We start from the raw sequence: 15,501 nt of genomic DNA on the forward strand, positions 1-15,501 counted from the left end.
GCCCTTCATCTTCCTCCTTTCACTCTGTGTCTTCCTGCTTAGTTCCTGTTCATCATTTAGCTCCTCCTACCTTCTGTGTTCCTGCACCTGCCATGTGTCTAGGCGACTACAACTTTGTGGTCATGTGATCTAGTCTATTCATCCTCCTACAACATATTCTCAGTGTCTTTGTTGTCCTGGGACCCTCACTTTATCTTCACTTATTTATTAAGTTAACTTTGCCGTTTATCTTTTGCTGCCCTTCTCAATCTTTTTAACCTGGAGGAACCCTGCAAATAACTTTTGGATCTCAAGGAACCCCTGCCTTTAATTTTGCAGAAGGCATGGACTTTAACCTTTTCAGGGCCGCGGTGTTAACACCCCCCCCCCCCCCCCTTCCCCAGTGACCAGGCTATATTTTACAAATAAAGCCACTGCAGCTTCAAGGGCTCGCTGCAGGGCTGCACAATTCAGCACACAAGTGATCCATCCCCCCCCCCTTTTTTTGCCCACCAACAGAGCTCTCTCTAGGCTTCAGCCTATGACAGCGGATCGCTCCTGTCTCCCCTGTCGAGTGACACGGCTGTCCCCAGTACAGAGCTGCCTTAGATCTCAGCGCTGTACAGTCTTATTATTAACAGTCTCCCAGCGGCGATTGCCGCTGGGAGACTGATGGCAGAGCGGAGCTCAGTCATTCCAGCGGAGCAGTGTTGCCAACTCATCCCTTTAATTACTGACACATATGAATTATACAGGTTTTGTGGCTAGGTAGATGCAGTTAAGGCACTGATTATGTGCAAATAGCTCCAGAACCTGTATAACTTAGATGTGTCAGTAATTAAAGGGATGAGTTGGCAACACTGCAGCGGAGATGCAAGCGCATTGGCACACGCGATCCCCGCCCCTAGCACTTCACGCTGATCGGAGTGGAGTGGTCCTGGGGATGCCGCCGCGTTCACGCCAATTGGTGTGGAGCAGTCGGCAAGTAGTTAAAAGTAGGTGTGGCTGTTTATTTTACTAACCCCTATTACACTGCTACTCATACTGTCTTGTTATTGTAGTGCTTTTTATTGATGTACTCATTGTTTTGACCCTCAAAATAGTGTTTTTTTTTTATAATATACCATATTTGAATGTGCTGTATCATACTTCACCCACCATGGGGAAAATGCCAAGGTATCCCTGCAGAGTATTCAAGGAACCATGGTTGAGAAAGCCTTATCTATTGTATTACCCCCTCACTGTCTGTGGTAGTGCATCATTCCTTGTGTGGTGTTTTTGCCAGTATCTCCCCAGTGGTGCGGTGGCCAAGGTCCGTTGGCAGTTTATTGTGTCACTAGTGAGGTGGAGGCTAAAGCTTGCTACACACAACCAATTTCATTGGCCATTAATTGGTCCATTTTACCACTTCTATGTAGTAACTCATTTTAAATACTATGAACACATTTTGTAAGTAAGCTATCATAATACATGGAGGTGGTAAAATGGGCCAATCATTGGATGTGTGTATGCACCCTTACTGTGCCCAAAATTACTTGATTTGCAGCATCAGTATATGGGTGATGAAATAGAATCTGGCACAGATTCATGCTGCAACGTGGCCGTCCAATTGTCATTTCGATCGATTACCTGGTGAAATCAAACAAAATGATCAATCCGGCACGCTGGAAAGATTTTGCTCGAAGGGGCTTGTTTGGGTGTGCGATGCAGACGACCCACAGACCCTGGCCAGTCTCCCTGCTTGTAAAATATCTAAAATGGGGCATTTTGTATGAATTATTCTCCCTTTGTTGGTACCCAGAGCAGTCATATAAAAAAGCTGCAAGTTGAAAAGGGTGCATGATTTGCTAGGCCGCAGGATATAGCCGCTAGTAGAGTATCTGCAAAATTACCGATCTTGTATATCGGTAATCTTTAATGATATTTTATTTTGACCTAACCCTCACACAGAACCATCCCTCTTCTGATGCCTAACCCTAAGACCCCCTTGGTGATGCCTAGCTCTAAAATCCCCCTTGTGATGCCTAATTGTAAGACCCCTCTGGTGGTGCCAAACCCTAAGACCCATTAATAGTGCCTAACCCTGAAGCTCCCCTGGTGGCGCCTGACCCTAAGACCACCTGGTAGTGCCTAAACCTAAGACCCTCTGGTGGTGCCTAACCCAAAGACTACCTGATGATGCCTAACCCTAAGGCCCTCGCCCAGGGGTGTCTAACGCTAACCACCCACTACCTAAGCCTAACACTAATACTCCCACTTTAGTATAGAGCAGGGGTGTCAAACTCAAATACAAAAAGGGTCAAAATTGAACACTGGGACCTAGTCGCGGGCCAACCTCTATGTCTAATGGCTACCTTCCTCCCTTATAAAGTTCCCTGGTGTCTAATGCCCCCCCCCCCCCCCCCCCAACCCCTATACAGTTCCCTGGTGTCTAGGGGCTCCCACCCTTCCCTATACAGTTCCCTGGTGTTTAGTGTTTTCCCCCTACCTCTTTCATATGGCTTCCCCGAAATTCTTGGGCTTCACCTCCACTATAGTTTCCTTGGTGGTCTAGAGTGGGCCAATCATAATGCAAAGTGGGAAAACCACTTAGGGGCCAAATTTAATGGCTCTGAGGGTCAGATTTGGCCCACGGGCCGGAGTTTGACATGTATGGTATAGAGGAACTCAGCACCTGCTATAGCCACTAAATAGCTGTGCCCTTTTTAATGCGCGCTGTCATTCAATGATTCAACCTCAAATCTTGTGGGATCCGTCTCAGAAGAACATTCTGCACACTGGTAACACTTGCCTTGTAGCCTAGTTCTGTAGCTCTGGCTCAGTCTAGCAGGCCTCAGTTTCAAGCTCTTTTGTACAGTTTATATACTGTACGTTTATAGAGAGTATTAACGGAGTTCATTTGTCTTGTGTCTAGAGTGGGGACATCGCGCTCGGAGGACCTGGCAGCTTCTACTGGCAAGGTAAGATTGATGTAAGCAGATCCAACACTCCATTGATCACACTTGTTACTTGCTGTTTGCAGGCATTGCACAATGTCATGTTTTGTGTACTTGTTCTGTCCAGTTTTTTTTAGCATTCCGTGGGAGCGGAGTCATCCCTGGATGCCAGATAAGTGCTCCGACTTCACAAAGACATCATCTTCTCACACGGTTTTCGTTAACCGAAATTTATAGAGGCCGCTAAACATGTATCTGTTTCCAGGGGTCTAAACAGTCACATTAATAACCTGAAAGGCAGAAGACAATGTATATAGGTTAAAATCCCTTTAAGACAGGCTTAGGCCTGCAGGAATCTATTTGGCCTGTTTTATTTCAGATAATTCAGCTGTTTCGCTCAGCCAGTTGGCCCGTTCAGCCGGTCTGTGATGGGAAACATGTCTTAAGAGATAGAGCATATGTTTTAAGACCAGCTAACAGGACTGATGGGCCAAGCAGGATGGAGAGATTACCAGGGAAAGAAATGCTATCGGCTCCATAGTGTCATTTGTACACAATTGTGTGTTCTGTCCATGCATTTTTTTATGTTTTGTTTTCGGTGGTGTTTTTTTTACTATTTAAAGAAAACCTGAAGCAAAAAACCCTCATGATATAATGAATTGTACGTGTAGTACGGATAAGAAATAGATCATTAGTAGCAAGGAAAGAGTCTCATTTTTATTTTCAGTTATAAAGCTTTTTTTATATAACATTGCATCATAGTGTGTCATATTTGCAGTTTAGAAACCACACTGTGTCTTTTTTAAAGAGAACCCGAGGTGGCATAATGTAATCCTAATAGGACCCAGAGGCATGTCACATGCACAATGACATGCCTCTGGGTCACTGTATCGCCGCTGCCAGCCCCCATCCCCCCCCCCCCCCCCCCTCCGCGCTCTGCTGTCCCCCCTTAAAGGAGTTATTAGCAAAAAAAAAAAAGAGCTTTACTCACCTTGGGCCTTCTCCAGCCCCTTGCAGCCGACTGTCCCATGCCGACCACGCCGCCATCCCTGTCTCCGAGCACGGTGCGGGGGCCGGCCCCGAGGCTGTCGTCATTGCGCCTGCGCAGTAAGCCCCGTGCATCGTGGTCTTGATTGACGGTGGCGGTTAGCGCAGGCACATTGAGGACAACTTCAGGGTCGGCCTCTGCACCGTCCTCGGAGACAGGGATGGCGGCGTGGTCGGCGTGGGACAGTCGGCTGCAAGGGGCTGGAGAAAGACCCATGTGAGTAAAGCTCATTTTTTTAAATTTTGGCTAATAACTCCTTTAACAGATTGCCAGGCTAGCGACAATCTGTCTGCTTGTCGCTAGCCTGCTTTATTTATGTGAGGCTGTCAATCAGCCTCCTCCGCATCGCCCCTTTGATAAGGTGCTCCCCCCCCCCCAAGAAGCTCGCCCCCCCGCCCCTACACCCCCCCCCCCCCCCCCCCCCCCGCCGCTCTCAGCCTCTTTTAGCATCCTCCAGTAGGAAGCCAAGCTGCAACTTCCTGGATTCTCTTTAAGCTATAAAACAAAGCAGAAATAATGAACCTTTGAACTTTCCTGCAGTAAAACCTTATCTCAAGCTGCCCTGTGCCCGTGCCGTCCTGGAACAATGCTCCGGTCCCCCGCCAGTTTTTTTTCAGCAGCTGGCCATTCGACTGCGCAACCCTGTCCATGTGTGTCCTCGCTCTCGTCGCCGTCCTGCACAGCATGAGATTTCTTTTCCTGCGCATGCGCAGGATGGCGACGTGAATGAGAGCAAGGACGTGCACGGCCAGGGTCGTGCAGGCGCGGTGGCTCGGCAACTGGTCAGTTGGCAAAACAAAACTTAGCCACGACAAGGGACTGGAGCATCGTTCTAGGACGGTGCAGGCACAGGGGTGGCTTCAGGGGGGCTGGTAGTGAAACTTTTTTTGTCACTTTGCTTTAGGATCCCTTTAAGTGCTTCAGAAAACAGGACTGTATTCGACCCAGTTGGTCAAATCGTTTAGAGAAGCTCTTTTGCGTAGATAACAACTAAAGTTTTTTTTTTAACTCTTCCTGTACTGGAAAACAATATGAGACTCTTTTCTTGACTACTAATGTTCTATTTCGTCGCTGTACTACACAGACAACTCATTATCTCAGTTTATTTTATCTTCAAAACCAGACAGCCTTCTGCATTTTTCAACACAACGCACATGTTCACGGTTTCAGGGTGATTTGCCGCAATCTGTTAAATCGTGAACAAATGCAGAAAATCCCGAACGGAGAACGCGAATACAAACACGATAGCAGAGCGCCAGAAACCCTGAAAACCCATGTGAAAATGCCAGAACAAGTGTGCTCCCTTCCTGAATCAACACATTGGCTTAGCAAGTAGCGTATTCTCACACAATGTACAGGAAATGTATTTATTTATTTAAATATTTATATCCAACACAGAGAATCCACAGCACCACGTCAGTGATGTATAGCTCTTTTATTGTTAAAATAACAAACAGATAGCCATAACAGCGACAGACGCTGTTTCGGACAAGGTCCTTCCTCAAGCTGTGTCAGGCTCTCTCTGAAGCGTAACACAAATACTACCCTTTATATAGTGACCATAGGTACAAAATAACCAATCATGATGCAGAGAAGACACTGAGGACTAATGATGATCGAACACCTAGATGTTTGGGTTCGGTTAGGTTCGGCTGACGTCATCCAGCCCGACTGCCCCCTCCCGCCACCAGGGGCCGCCGGTCCTCCCGAGAGTCGGCCTGATTCCCCCAATCCCCCCCCGCGCGCCACCGGCGAGTGGCAATAACGTGGGGGGGGGGGGGGGGGGCAGGCCGGCTCTCGGGAGGACCAGCGCCCCCTGGTTTCGGAAGGGGCTGGCGGGCTGGATGACGTCAACCAAACCGAACCGAACCCGAACATCTAGGTGTCAGATCATCACTACTGAGGACCTGATGGGGCACTACAGAAAGCCATGTATGTTCTGCCCCCGATAGGTATTTGTACGCATATTTATATGCGTTTATGCATTTGGTAGGTGCTTCATGTACCTTTATGTGTCAAGCGACAGGTATTGCCATTTATATTTGTATGCGTCTAATTACATTTTTACGCGTTATATTTGCATGCAAGCTTTATGCATATGGCTATTTAGTTTGTATGTGACGCCTTATCGCGAGAACTACGTATACGCTTTTACGCATAAGTCAATGTCTGCGTCACGTGACTAGCAAGACGTTTTCAGGAAGTTGTTTGGTGTTCGGGGTGACACATATGGGTAGGAACTTCAGTTCCCCATCAGGTCCTCTCTTACTGGATAGTTACTTCAGTTCCCCATCAGGTCTTCTCTTACTGGATAGTTGGAGTTCCTCTTTAAGCGGGATTTTGAATTTTCATGACATTCTATGATTGGTCAGTTGGATCTATGTCATAGGGGGCGGAACATACATGGCTTTCTGTAGTTCCCCATCAGGTCCTCTGTGTCCTCTCTGCATCTTGATTTGTTATTTTGTACCTATGGTGAGAGGTGTTGCTAGGATCATAAGAGATTCGGGGCACTTTTGGGCACTCTAGCTGAAAAATGGGTGTGGCCATGTACCAGAATGTGGGTGTGATCATGTGTGGGGCCTGCCCAGAAAAATGCTGGATGAATCCCCCCTCTATATTAATACAGAAAAAAAATAAAATGGAGCATACAACATAAATAAGCAGTGTCACTCAAACATATCGGGCATGCTAGGCGCTGTGCTACCTCTATGGGGCATGCTGGGTGTCGTGGTAACATGCTGGAAGCTGTGGTGTCTCTATGGGGCATGCTGGAAGCTGTGGTGCCAGAAGCCTCCATAGGGAGCATGCATCGTTATGTGTGTCCTCACTGTTCCTTCCCCTGACCTTCCCCCCAGCAGAGTAGCACAGCGTGAGGAACTACTCATCTCCTCCATCTACTCCAAGTCTGGAGACATCCTCTGTAGCTGCGTATCTCCCCCTAGCATCTGAGATTCAGACTCTAGGAGCTCTAGCTTCTGATTGCTTCTCAGACACTAGGGGGAGAAGCCCGGAAGAGATGTCTGCAGAATCTGGAGACCAAGCGGCCAGAGGTGAGTACTGCCCACTGCCTGACCCTGCCTGAGGGACATCTGGGGCACCCCAGAATAGATCCGGGGTATGTGCCACTGATGTTTGGGCCTAGCAACGCCCCTGGCTATGGTCACTATATAAAGGGTAGTATTTGTGTTACACTTCAGAGAGGAGTACATTTGAAATCGGCGCCGGTAGACTTGGGCGCAGGATTCAGCGGTATATGGCTGATCCTGCTTCTGCACAAGTCCGGGCCGTTTTAATTACTATTCCCCCTCCAGGCCGACATGGATAGTGGGGGAATGAAATAATTCGGCTTCCAGCGATTGCTGGAGGCCGAATTATTCTGTTTTTTAAGCAACCCTGGCTCCGTCTTCTGACGGACCCGATGTTACTCACTGAGCGCTGCAATAGGAGTGATTCCTATTGTAGTCTATGGAGGCGCCGGCTGCGCCCAAATCTAGCAGCGCTGAAAAGCACTGCTCCGTCAGAGAGAGCCTGACACAGCTTCAGGAAGGACCTTGTCCGAAACAGCCAGCTGTCTCTTTGTTATTTTAGCCATAGTCCCCAACCGTCCCGTTTTCGTCGGGATTCTCCCGATTTTGGGGGCTCTCCCGCTATCCCGGTAAGAGCCCCCCAAGTCCCGGGCGGCTGTCAGTATTGACAGCCGCCTGTAGCAGGAGGAGAGCAGCGCAGTGGAGGGAAAGCGGTGGGCAGCGGCGGAGAAGGGGACCATCTCCCCCCCCTTCTCTCACCTTAGGTGCTCTCCGTCCCTCGCTCTCTCCTCCGATGTGTGTGTGGCTGACTGGCGGTGGCGCTTGGCAGCGGGCGGGACTTACCTTCCGTGTCGTTTCAAGCGCCGGCCGGAAGTTCTGGTGCCGCAGCCGCTGCTCTGGTCTGGATCAGGCCAGAGTAGTGGCAAATCATCCCACGCCGGCGACGAGACCAGACAGAGGACACGGAAGGTAAGTTCCGCCCCTCTGCCAGCCACCGCACTTCATTCCGGAGGGGACAGCGAGGGAGGGAGAGCACCTTAAGGTGAGAGAAGGGGGGAGATGACCCCCCTTCTCCACCGCTGCCCACCGCTCTCCCTCTTCTCTGCTCCCCTCCTGGGGGGGGGGGACACCTGGCTAACTATTCTGGGGACATATACACCCTGGCTACATATACTGGGGACATATACACCCTGGCTACATATACTGGGCAAATATACACCCTGGCTACATATACTGGGCAAATATACACCCTGGCTACATATACTGGGGACATATACACCCTGGCTACATATACTGGGGACATATACACCCTGGCTACATATACTGGGCAAATATACACCTTGGCTACATATACTGGGGACATATACACCCTGGCTACATATACTGGGGACATATACACCCTGGCTACATATACTGGGGACATATACCACTGGCTACATATACTGGGGACATATACACCCTAGCTACATATACTGGGCACATATACACCTGGCTACATATACTGGGGACATATACCCCTGGCTACATATACTGGGGACATATACCCCTGGCTACATATACTGGGGACATATACACCCTGGCTACATATACTGGGGACATATACCACTGGCTACATATACTGGGGACATATACACCCTGGCTACATATACTGGGCACATATACACCTGGCTACATATACTGGGGACATATACCCCTGGCTACATATACTGGGGACATATACACCCTGGCTACATATACTGGGGACATATACACCTGGCTACATATACTGAGGACATATACACCTGGCTACATATACTGGGGATATATACACCTGGCTACATATACTGGGGACATATACACCCTGGCTACATATACTGGGCACATATACACCCTGGCTACATATACTGGGGACATATACCCCTGGCTACATATACTGGGGACATATACCCCTGGCTACATATACTGGGGACATATACACCCTGGCTACATATACTGGGCACATATACACCTGGCTACATATACTGGGGACATATACCCCTGGCTACATATACTGGGGACATATACACCCTGGCTACATATACTGGGCACATATACACCTGGCTACATATACTGGGGACATATACACCTGGCTACATATACTGGGGATATATACACCTGGCTACATATACTGGGGACATATACACCCTGGCTACATATACTGGGCACATATACACCTGGCTACATATACTGGGGACATATACACCTGGCTACATATACTGGGGATCTATACACCTGGCTACATATACTGGGGACATATACACCCTGGCTACATATACTGGGGACATATACACCCTGGATACATATACTGGGGACATATACCCCTGGCTACATATACTGGGGACATATACCTCTGGCTACATATGCTGGGCACATATATCCCTGGCTACATATACTGGGGACAACTGGCTGTCATTATGTGCATTTACTGGTGAAAAGCTTTCTCTTATTATGTGCATTTACTGGTGAAAAGCTGTCTCTTATGTGCATTTACTGGTGAAAAGCTGTCTCTTATTATGTGCATTTACTGGTAAAAAGCTGTCTCTTATTATGTGCATTTAGTGGTGAAAAGATGTCTCTTATGTGCATTTAGTGGTGAAAAGCTTTCTCTTATGTGCATTTAGTGGTGAAAAGCTTTCTCTTATGTGCATTTAGTGGTCAAAAGCTGTCTCTTATTATGTGCATTTAGTGGTGAAAAGCTGTCTCTTATTGTGTGCATTTACTGGTGAAAAGCTGTCTCTCATGTGCATTTACTGGGGAAACACTGTCTCTCATTATGTGCATTTACTTCATATTTTTTTAATGTAACTACATTAGCTGGTACTACATTACAGTTAGCCCCACCCACGGGCAGGGTATATGAGGGATATATTTATTACAAAATATAAGGGCATCAATATTAAAAAAAAAAAAAAAATCTTCAAAAAACTTTATAGTAGGCGTGACTTGGGGGTGTGGTTAGGGTGTGTGTTGGGGGTGTGGTTAGGGGTGTGGCCTGTGTCCCGATTTCTAATTTTAAAATGTTGAGAGGTATGATTTTAGCAATAAAAGAGGTATACATCATTGACGTGGTGCTGTGGATTCTTCGTGTTGGACTTCGTTTGACTCACTAAGGGCTATTGAGTATATCCACTCAAGCACACGTCTGTCCCCATTTGGGTGCTTGTCCACGTGGATTCTACATTTAAATATTTATATAGCGCCGACATATTACGCAACTTTGTACAGAGTATATTGTCTTCTCAGTTCTCACTAACTGTACCTCAGAGGGGCTCACAATCTAATCCCTCCCATAGTCATGTGTCTATGTATGTATTGTACAGTATGTATCATAGTCTAGGGCCAATTTAAGGGGAAGCCAATTAACTTATCTGTTGTATGTTTTTGGGGTGTGGGAGGAAACCAGAGTGCCTGGAGGAAACCCACGGGGAGAATATACAAACTCCTTGCAGAGGGTGACCTGGCTGGGATTCAAACCAGGATCCCAGCTCTGCAAGGCAAGCGTGCTAACCACTACGCCACCGTGCTGCCCAGGAAATCGTGGGATATGCAAACAATATGTAAATCATAAAGCAGAGGGACACCAAGAGCCCCAATAGTGTAATTCATCTTGGGGACAACAAAATAAATGAGAAGTTAAAATTATGCTTACAAACCAGGGTTACCAATAGGCAACCACTGTATAGGCAGGTGGGGAGAACAATCCTGACCCCACTCAGGAATAAAAAGTCGCTCTCTGTAGACAGGAAAATAGGGTAACAACCCTCCACCCAGGGTGGACTCAATGTAGTGTACAAGATACAGAGGCGCCAAAAGAATAAAAGGTAATTAAATTAACTTAAAAAAACAACTGGTTAAATAGAGGAGGCAGCGGTGGTCTTACCCCCTCCAAACAGACACAGGCAAGGATCTTGTACACTAATATGTAAATCATAATTATATGCATCTGTACAGTATACATAAAATGGACTCATACACCTGAAACGTTGTGCGCAGGGGTGAGAGTACAACCTATGGGTCCCCCAGCAAAGACCATCCAGCCCCCCTCCTCCTTGTCAGTAATCTTCCGGGGTTCTTCGCTCAGCGAGTAGGGACACCAGACCACCGAAGGAAGCATCAATAGGATCCTGAGGCTTCTCTCTCTTTAGGTAATTATCTCTTTTTCTACGTGAGTCGAATGCTAGATTGGGCAGGATCCTCATCACCTCCATTATACTTTATACTTACAGTATTATGGTTTGAAATTTATAATTTGTGCCCATTAATATAGTTTGTGAAGAGTAGTACAAATAAAACGGTCTTCCTCAAAATACATTACAAATCATAATAATCATACAAATCATACTTCCTCAGTCCAGGGCCAGTTCTAGACTTTCTGCTGCCTGAGGCAAACTCGTGAGTATGCTTCCCCCCCCCCCTCCCCTGATTCGGAACGATGGCACAGCACCCGACAACTGACTCCCCATCTCTCTTACCTCCCACCTCCTCATTCACTGTCAGACTCCTCACACAGCACAACAAGTTGCTTTTCCCCAATGATGGCCTCTTCACCTTGCTCTCCTCTCGCTTCTCCTCCTACTCTGACTGCATGCTGTTAGTGTAAACACAGTACAAACATGCTGCTCCTGTAATCTCTGCACGTGATGCAAGTGTTTCACCTTGCTTCATGAGAGAACCGGCCCTGCCTCAGTCGCCTAACAAGTCATCTATAAAGACTGTGATTGATTAACTGGTATAGGCAGTAAATAGCCACATTTAGTGATCCATACAACCCTCGACTGCACACGTCAGATGGAAATGTAATTGTAGGAACCTGTATGAATTATAACTCCTGGATTCCAGCCATGGCATTTCTATGCCAAGTTCACTTAGTAAAATAAAATCAGCTTGGATTATGCCCTTCATTAACAATGCATTATTGCTTCCACCTGTAGCGCCCAATTACGTGGAGCGCTTGTTTTCGGAGTACTCTGTGCTGCTCCGCACAATACTCTGGTCTGGTAACTGCTGAGGGGGATTTTCTGAGCTGTTTATTGGTTTCCGGTCATAAAAGGAAACCAGATGTGAGGTTTACGATCGGCTTCCATTTCACCGGGTCAAGCTGGTTAATTGGCCCAACTGTGCCCGGAATTAAAAGAAATAATGGCCAATAAAGAAGAATAAAAATAAATATAAAAAATTGCAGTAATATATTACAGTGTACAAATATGAACTGTAGCACTTTTTAATGGTCACTCCATCTATAATTGATACTGATGAGCTGAGAGTGGATTTTAATAATAATAATCCTAACATTTGTATAAATCTTTTCTTCTGTTGGACTCAAAGGGCTTGAGAGCTGCAGCCACTAAGTGCTCAGTAGGTTGCCCTGCAGTGTTAGGGAGTCTTGCCCAAGGTCTCCTTACTGAATAGCACCAATAGGACTTTAAACTTGATTCTGATTGGTGGCTGCTGAGCTGGGGGCAGGCCACGGCCGCACATGTGGGCTTGCACAGAGCCCTGGTGGAAATTTGAACGGCCTGTTCTGGGAGGGAGGCAGAGCGATCACCTGCCTGGATGGATAATGTCAGGGCAGGTGAGTATTTCACCCTGCAACCCCCTTTCCCCATCCTGCATTATGCAGACAGATTATTGTTGTGTGGGCATTAGCCTCGAACAGTTGCCACTAGGGATTATAGGAAGTGTACAGTTGGTAGTTGACGAAGAAGACAGTGAGCCTAGAATGATAATATCACATACTGTATATATTCCAAACTTGAATTTTTCTTAATGCTTTATTATAATCCTAACATTTATATAGCACTTTTCTCCTGTCAGCCTCAAACACTCAAGTGCTCAAGAGGCCACCCTGCAGTGTTAGGGAGTCTTGCCTTGAACTCCTTACTGAATAGCTACTGACTCTAGCCAGGATTCATACCCTGGTCTCCCATGTCAAAGGCAGAGCCCTTAAAGAGACACTGAAGAGAAAAAAAATATATGATATAATGAATTGGTTGTGTACTATGAATAATTACTAGAAGATTAGCAGCAAAGAAAATATTCCCATGGTTTTTTTTTCAGGTATATAGTGTTATTTCTAACATTGCATCATTCTATAATATGTTCAGATTACACAACACTCAGCATTCAAAATTATTCTTTCAGAGCAGTCTGTGAACTAATGACTTCTCCTCTGGCAGAGAAAAAGTAAATAGTTTGATAACAGTTGAGATAATAAAAGTCAGAAAAGAGCCCTCTCCATGACTTTGAAAGTCGTAGAGCTTAATGGCTTTTTTGCATAGAGATAACAACTGGAGTTTCTTAACTCATCCTGTACTGGAAACAATTAGACTGATGTATCTGATCTTAATGTTTTATTTCTTAGCTGTACTACACATACAAATCATAATATCATCATTTTTTTTTTCGCTTCAGTGTCTCTTTAACCAGTACACTATCTAGCCACTAACAAAAATTGTTAAAGAGAACCCGAGGTGGGGGTCTAAGAATGATATCCGCACACAGAGTCTGGGTCTGCTTATATTGCCCCGCCTATGTTGCTATCTCAATTCCCCTTAAAGGGGAACTGAAGAGAGCGGTATATGGAGGCTGTCATGTTTATTTCCTTTTAGACAATACCAGTTTCCTGGCAGCCCTGCTGATCCTCTGCCTCTAATACTATTAGCCATAGCCCCTGAACAAGCATGCAGCAGATCAGGTGTTTCAGTGGTTCAGACTTATAAGTCTGATCTGACAAGACTAGCTGCATGCTTGTTTCTGGTTTTAATCAGATACTACTGCAGAGAAATAGACCAGCAGGGCCGCCAGGTAACTGGTATTGATTAAAAGGAAATAAACATGACAGCCTCCATATACCTCTCTCTTCAGTTCCCCTTTAAGTTCCCCCTGCGCTCTGCTGTCCCCCATAAATCATAGCCGCGCTGTCGACACGCAGCGTGTCGCAGCGGGGTGTGTTTACCTATGTAGTGTCACTCTCGCCGCTCCCCCCCGCCATCTGCATAGCTCCGGTCCCCACCCGCATCCCTTCCCTCTCCGCTGATTGGGTGGGGACCAGAGCTATGCAGGAGGCGGGGGAGCAGCGAGAGTGACACTACATAGGTAAATACAGCCCGCTGCGACACCCTGCGTGTCGACAGCGCGGCTGTGGTTTATGAGGACATAGCAGAGCGCAGGGGGAACTTAGGGGGGATTGAGATAGCAACATAGGCTGGGTAGTATAGGCAGACCTAGACTCTGTGTGCGGATATCATTCTTAGAAACCACCTCGGGTTCTCTTTAAGAAAGACAGGGTCCCAGAGATCCTCTTTAAAACAAACCTGAAGCAAAAAAATACTTATGATATAATGAATTGAATGTGTAGTATGGATAATGAATAGGTCATTAGTAGCAAAGCAAAGAGTCTCATATTTTTAATTTCAGTTATATAACTTTTTTTATTACATTGCATCATACTGTCACAGTTGCAGTTTTAAAACCACACTCTTTTAAGCTATAAAACAAAGCAGAAATAATGACCCTTTGAACTTTCCTGCAGTAAAACCTTATCTCATCTCAAGCTGTCTCTCAGTTTCTTGGCTGTTTTATGCTAGGTACACACCATACAATTTTATGTTAGATTTCCTGCTAAATTTACCAGCCAGATAGATTTTTTCCAACATGTTGGAAACAAATCTATCTGGCAAGTAAATCTAACAGAACATCTAACAGAAAATTGTATGATGAGTACCTAGGATAAGTGCTTCAGAAAACAGGGCTGTGTTTGACCCAGTGGAAGTTCTCAGAGAGGCTTTTGTGCATAGATAACAACTGTAGTGTTTTAACTCTTCCAGTACTGGAAAACAATATGAGACTCTTTTCTTTGTACTAATGTTTTGTTTCTTAGCTGTACTACACATACAATTCATTATCTCATAAGTTTATTTTCGCTTCAGGTTTGCTTTAAGTTCTGGGCTATGTAGTTCACAGCTGGACGGTCATGAGGTTGTCCAAGGTAGCTGTAAGGCTTATACAGCTGTGGCCAGGAAAGGCACGCAGACAAAGCGCACACTTTGGCCCACTCCCAGACTTCCATGCCTCTGGGTAACGAGTCAGCTGCTATAGCAGGAAGTTAATTTGGGTGGAACAGATTATTTTTATTAAAGGTCTCTTGAAACAATTATAATCTGATTTCAGGTCAGGTCTTCAGCGCCAGCATTGCCGAGATCATCAAGGGCTATTCCTTCAGGAACATTATCCGAGATGTGGAAGGGGAAAGGATGACCAAAATGGCTGACTCCAGCAACGATGACAGCTATCTAGGTAAGATCGAGCAGTCATTTAAAGTGTGCCTGTAGGGCAAAAAGTACCGCATATGGGGTACTCACAAGTGAGACCTTCCATGCCTTTGATTAATTTAGCTGCCCATCTTTGAACTTGTTCTAGAAGGTCAACGTCCTTTCTATAGTGTGGTGCCCAAAACTGTATCCCATACTCCAGATGTTGCAAGTTTCTTCAA

The 15,501-nt window shown here is 46.2% G+C and overlaps 1 protein-coding gene across 1 annotated transcript in view; it reads left to right on the top strand.

Annotated features, from left to right (window-relative positions):
• ITGA8 (integrin subunit alpha 8) overlaps positions 1 to 15,501 on the top strand; it is a 243,799-nt gene that overhangs the window by 71,930 nt on the left and 156,368 nt on the right. Inside the window, exons 6-7 of the mRNA XM_068235491.1 lie at positions 2,894 to 2,939; positions 15,180 to 15,305. Of these exons, the coding sequence (XP_068091592.1) occupies positions 2,894 to 2,939; positions 15,180 to 15,305 (172 nt within the window). The remainder of the gene's footprint in view (positions 1 to 2,893; positions 2,940 to 15,179; positions 15,306 to 15,501) is intronic.

This window comes from Hyperolius riggenbachi, chromosome 5 (assembly GCF_040937935.1).
Source record: "Hyperolius riggenbachi isolate aHypRig1 chromosome 5, aHypRig1.pri, whole genome shotgun sequence".
Classification (NCBI taxonomy): domain Eukaryota; kingdom Metazoa; phylum Chordata; class Amphibia; order Anura; family Hyperoliidae; genus Hyperolius; species Hyperolius riggenbachi.